Source organism: Rhipicephalus sanguineus, chromosome 11, assembly GCF_013339695.2.
Source record: "Rhipicephalus sanguineus isolate Rsan-2018 chromosome 11, BIME_Rsan_1.4, whole genome shotgun sequence".
Classification (NCBI taxonomy): domain Eukaryota; kingdom Metazoa; phylum Arthropoda; class Arachnida; order Ixodida; family Ixodidae; genus Rhipicephalus; species Rhipicephalus sanguineus.
In genome coordinates this window covers 125,672,001-125,678,081 of record NC_051186.1, presented here as the reverse complement: position 1 = coordinate 125,678,081, position 6,081 = coordinate 125,672,001, and the positions used below count along the sequence as shown (strand labels likewise).

At 45.8% G+C, this 6,081-nt stretch overlaps 1 protein-coding gene across 1 annotated transcript; it reads left to right on the top strand.

The window, feature by feature from the left end:
* The first annotated feature begins 2,157 nt into the window (after nucleotides 1-2,157).
* On the top strand, nucleotides 2,158-4,867 carry LOC119373304 (peroxynitrite isomerase THAP4-like). Its single transcript, XM_037643329.2, has 5 exons — nucleotides 2,158-2,531; nucleotides 3,366-3,576; nucleotides 3,658-3,805; nucleotides 3,895-3,951; nucleotides 4,804-4,867. Exons 1-5 carry the CDS (start codon nucleotides 2,196-2,198, stop codon nucleotides 4,865-4,867), a joined length of 816 nt encoding a protein of 271 aa, XP_037499257.1. The 5' UTR covers nucleotides 2,158-2,195.
* The last annotated feature ends 1,214 nt before the right edge of the window (nucleotides 4,868-6,081 follow it).

Here is a 6,081-nt window from a genome sequence, read left to right as displayed (position 1 = left end):
CTCCGAAGCCACACGAACGTTCGCTTGAGTATGACGTGCGTTTTGACCGAGTTATAATAATTATTGTTTACCATCATTTAAAAACATGGAACTTTTTCAAGTCTCGCTGAAAATCGCAGTTCTCAGCTCGTAACGTGAAGTATCGTCACGTCTCGCAAAATCTCCAATATCTCTGGACTTATCAGCGATATGGGCTTTTCGCCTTATTAAAAAAATTGCAGTGGCTTAGCTCGGCTATGCTAGGATATACGTAGCGTTAGCCAAAGGTTCAGCTGATTATTCTTAGCTTTCCAGATTGTCTAGGAATATCAGCCTTCTTCTGTTCATTCTTCGTACGCTGAACCGCTAATTGCCACGCAACTACTTCGGGACCCGATGAGATAAGCTTCTTGTCTCTTCTGCGCCGTTGAGCAGCATTTGCGCTCTCCTTCTCCATGGCGTTACCCACCTGCAAACGCCACTCAGAGGCGCTATCAAGCGGCTACAGCACAGTGTCACACGGCGACTGCACAGCGAAGGCGAATAGCTGCGCGCACGCTGGCGCCAATACGACTGCCAAGTCTACGACGTCACTCCTCTGGAAAGCGTCGACCGGCGGCGGCGAGTCGCGCGCGGCGGTGGCGGAGTCTGCGCGCGCGCCGCCGCCAGTTTTTCAGCCGCGGCTACGACGCCACTCCTCCCGAACGCGCAGACAAGCAGCGGCGAGCCGCTTGCGGCGGTGGCGGAGGGCGCGTGAGATGCCGGCTTGGGTGAGCCAGCTGTGTGACATCACTGATCCTCGCGCATGCGCAGCACGGCTCATGACGATCCACGCGAAATCGGCTCCGGCTAGGAAAGTGTACGTAACGCTACAAAATTCGATGGAGCCATTCCAATCCGCAAAGATCGGTGACCGATGGTGTTGAAGGGTGTGTGTCGCCCTTCAATTCCATTCATGTGTGTCACCTCAGAAGGCGTGTGTCCTGACCACTGTCCTAACCACCGGGCTTTTACAGCGAAGCTATCTAGTGGCAAGATCGAGAAGTACATGTAAGCAAGACTTCGGGTAGGAGAACCCCTACTGAACCGTCATGTCATAAGCTCTGTACTTAGAAGAGATATTTTCATACCAACAAAAATATAGGCACTAGTGCGTAACATGCAGACGTGCGAAACACTTTCTCTACTCGGTGAAACAACGGTTCGCTGCACGTGTTACGCTGAAAACTACACGAAGCTTTTCATAGTATAATATTGCTAGTATGACCTTTGTAAGTAGAAAAGTGTGTACGTACATAAACAAATGTAAGCACTAGTAGATATCTTGCCAACGCGCGAAGCAGTTTCTCGAGGCTGTGGAACGGTTCGCTCCACGTGTTATGCTGAAAACTACAGAAAGCATTTATAGATTAATATTGGAAGTGTGACCTCTGTCAGTAGAAAAGTTGTGTACATGCATACAAAAATGTAAGCACTAGTACCTATCTTGCCAACGCGCGAAGCAGTTTCTCGGTGCTGTGGAACAGTTCGCTCCACGTGTTACGCAGAAAACTACACAAAGCTTTAATAGAATAATATTGCAAGTATGACCGCTGTAAGTAGAGAAGTTGTGTACATACAAACAAAAATTTAAGCACTATTACATATCTTGCCAACGCGCGAAGCCGTTTCTCGATGCTGTGGAACGGTTCCCTCCTCGTGTTATGCTGAAAACTACACAAAGCTTTTAAGAATAACATTGCAAGTATGACGTCTGTCAGTAGGAAAGTTGTGTACATACATACAAAAATGTAAGCATTAGTACATATCTTGCCAACGCGCGAAGCAGTATCTCGATGCTGTGGAACGGTTCGCTCCACGTGTTACGCTTAAAGGCCAACTCCGGCGATTTTTCGAGGTCGATGGATCTCAATGAAATTCGCTGGGTACATTCCTTTGCACGTTTCCGTCATTTATGCCAAATTACAGGCTTGAGACATGCGCAGATTGTTTGCAAATGAATTTTAAAGATTGTCTGCAAACGCCCTCCTGGCTTCCCACAATTATTGGCAACATTGCGTCTGTGACGTCAATCTTGTTATGGCGGCGGAAGTGACGCCGACGAGGGCACCGCTAACTTCGGCCGCTACAGCGAGCGTCTGCCGTGTAGCGTTGGTTTTGCCGGCGCTTCGCTGGTTTGGCGCGCGATTTTCTGTTCCCTGTGGAAGGGTCGTGCGATGGGTGGTAGTTGGTGTTGCGCTGTGGGTTGCACAAACCACTCAAGCAAAACGCAGAGAGTTTGCTATCACCACTTTCCAAATGACAGTGCTCTCCGTGAGAAGTGGATCAGTGCGATCAGACGGGACAACTGGTTACCGAGCAAATGGGCACGCGTGTGTTCCGATCATTTCTCGCCGGAGTCCTATAAGGATAGCGTTCACTTGATGGAAGCTTTTGGGTTGTCTCAGCAACACTTTTATAGGCGCTTGAAGGCGGACGCCGTGCCGACAGTGTTCAAAGAGGTGATCCGGCAGCCAGCAGCACGAGGAAAAGCCATCAAAAGGAAAGCGGAGGTACGTGAAAGAACATTTTGAACGTCTCTGCACATATAGAACACTGTAGTACATATCAAGTCGTAGCAGGTTGTCTAGGAAAGTGCCGATATCGTGCACAAACGATGCTAGAGGGACGCGTACGAGTCTGTGGCGTTATTGTACAACTCGCTGCAGTGCCACTCAAAACGTCTCGATCGTAGTGAAGCTGTACCTTTACGGGAATTACCGGGCACAGTCGAAAACAAGGACTGCCACACGGTCGAACTAGCCGGATCGAGATGACTGAGCTCACCGAAATCTTGCGATCGCGATCGAGTGGACCCGGTTAGAATGAAATCTGGCTCGGAAGTGTACGTATGGCAGCAGCATGTGTTCTCGATCTAGAGGGGGGACGTTTATAGTCGTGGGCGCCGAAGTGGCTTAATTGACCGAATTATTTTGAAGCCCTGTCTTGGCGACGGGTACGCGCAGCGTAACTTAGAAATCATGATTCGCTCTAAATAAAATTACGATGTGTGAGTGCCCCGGTTGTGATGTTTTGCTGTTCTGTATTCTTCATGAAATCAAGACAATGTTGTTCCCATTTCGTCTACCGTGCGCATTGTTGAAAATGAGCGATAGTACGACATCGCATACTATGGAGGAGGGGACAGGAAGGTTCATTAGTGAAGGAAACTCCACAGGTATCTACGTCTTCTGTAGCTGCATAGTATTTCCCAGGTGGTCTGTAGATTGTGAGGATGTCATCCAGCTCAGTGTACTTGCCCAAAATGTTCAGTGTGGTCACAATTGGTATGCTTGGCTCCCTAGACATTTGCCTACAATCCATGGTATTTTGCCTTAATCCAGCAGGATGTCTACGAAGCCCTTGCCTTACCAGAGCCAGAGGCTGGCCATGCAGAGAGCAGCAATCAGCATGACTGGAGCTGCCAAGGGGATACCCCCACTCAGTGCAGTGATGCACAGGGAGCTCAGCCACAGACGCGTGATGTTTATGTGCAAACAACTGCGCATGCACAGAGTCCAAAGGCTGTACAGACGTACATCAGGGGGCAATCTATTGGTGAGAGCGGGACTGCTAATATCTTTAGCCTAGAAAGACTGACACTCAATGGGCAGGCTTGAAAATATTTTCAATGCACAGGTGTCCAAGTCAGCCCATTGCCTACTCGTGACAGCTGTGACCAAACTGATGACATGCTGCTGTACAGTGACGAGGTGCTACCGGAAGTGAGGCCTTTGTGCTCTACTCCAAAGCGTGGTGCAAATGCCCCAGGTCTCAATCTGAGCAGGTATGCAAATTTCATTCGAGTTATCCATTAATGCTCTAAGTGACATTAGAGAGATGTGAGAATTGTATGCATTTTTACAAATATTCCAGGACTGACTACTTCAGCGATGACACATCCAGCTCTGGGGACCTTGAGTCAGGCTTGCAGTAAGGAACATCTCCTTTATTTATTTTGGATATTATGCACTTAATATGTAGCTGTGCCCTGTGAAATGTAACTCCAATAAGGTGACTTTTTTTGCTTGACAGCCGAATGTAACCCCCACTGACAGTCTGCATGTAAACCATCAGTATGGTGTCTTACCAATGTCGATACATTTTCAGACACATTGATATGTTGCCATACAATATGACAATGTTGTAGTAAACATGGTTACGTATTAGGGAGTTTTCGAATAGGGACCTTAAAAGTTCGGGGCCCCAAAGTGCTTTGCGCAGGCTGACTTTGGGTCAAGCAGGAGTTAATAGTTTTCGAATATGGTTTTACGCTCAGTGTTTGCGTCTTGTGCTTGCAGCACAAGACGCTTGGCCTTGGCCGAGAGCTATCGCTTCAATGGGGGCCATTATGTTTGTTTGACGCAAAGCTTCTGGGCCAGGCTTTGGGGATCCCACTAAATTTGAGAAACAGTGTCCACAATGCAAAACGCAAACGCTGCTTGGGTCACGTGTATGCGCAGTGGCCTTGAGCCTGTTTCTTTGTGGCCTCTACTCGAAAACTCACTGTGTTCCACAGTCTTTAAAATTATTATGGTGGGGTACTGTTTACACAGATGTCTGCTAGTGTTTTTAACAGTACTATAACGACAACCAAGTCAGCTGTTTGTCGCTGTGCAATATTTAGTTCAGCTGTTCTTACACTGCAGTAGGTGTGAACACCGTTCAAGTGGTGTTGCAACTAATGTACATCTACTTTCCTGAATACTCGTTATGTATCATGTGATTGCTTGCCCATGTATCTTCAAGATGTTGTCTTGCTGATGTTCTTCCGACTTTTTACAGCAACTACACAAATGACTCCTCATATGTCTGTGACGAGCTGAATGATGACACTGATAATGAGTAAGTTTATTGCTGTTTTTCAAGTTTCCTGTAAGCATTACAGACACGCAAAAAATGCCATGAAACTCTTGCACTTTTTTGCATGTACAACAGCGCCAAAAAGTGACTTAGGAGTGGTTTTGAAGTGAGCAGATAAAGGGTGACATTTGAAGGATGATTGTCCCAGGCAATTGCAGTCTTGATAAAAAACAATTGAAGGGGCATGGTGCTGCAGCCATAGGGGCTATGCACCTTCATCAGGGCTCCTGTGCTTAGGGATGTGATGAACTGGATTGATGAGTGTGGTTGGACAAAATATACGAAGAGCTATGATGTACTGAAAGCCTTGTTATTTTGTAGTGTATTTGATGACCTGGTAGATGTGCGTTTCCTTTCGCGTTAATTACAAAAGTAGTGTAACAGTGATCAAAATTTATTGATCTAAAGGCGTGGTTTTGTTTTAATTCAATGTGATCGGTTTCTGTGGAATTCCAAACAGAGGAAACATATTTGAATTATGATTTCTGCTCTGTAAGCTAGTAGTTTTACAAAAAAGGGAAGCATGACTGTGAATATGGTCAAACCGTAACAGTGTGGTACATCCCTTTAACGAAGCCATAGGCACATATTCTTTAAATAGACTGTGGATTTACGACTTCGAAAAAACAACCAGCATAATTAAATGAAGCATAAACAGAAGTCTACTGATAGGTAATGGCAAAATACTTGCTTATAATCTTTTGATTACCTTTTCTGTAAAGCGACAGTTACATAGGAAGGGTCTGTAAATTGCTACACGGTCAATTATTTCTTGAAGGTCATCAAGGAAGGTGTACACCATTGGAATTGATTCTAAATATTACATGAAGTGCGCTAAATGACTGATTAATGGAGTTAAAATAGGTTATTTGTTATGGCAGGTGTCTGCAAAATCACATTTAATGTTGTGTTTTAATGTCGTCATTAAAATGCTAAGCTATATAATTGAAGGGAAGTTACTTCCTGAATGACAAAATGCCTGCATGATTGATGTTGTGCGGATGTTATGCATTGCAAGATTTCATGGAAATTTTCGACAAGGGTCATCCGAGTCATGTGGGCAGTAGCAAGTACCAATGGCAACGGGTGGTCTTGCTATTGGCATCCTGTTCGAAGGCTTGAGGAGGTAGGATTACGTAAGCAACACAAATCCCAGTGAGCAGTGATAAGTATGTCTCTCCTTGTATCAACGCCTAAATT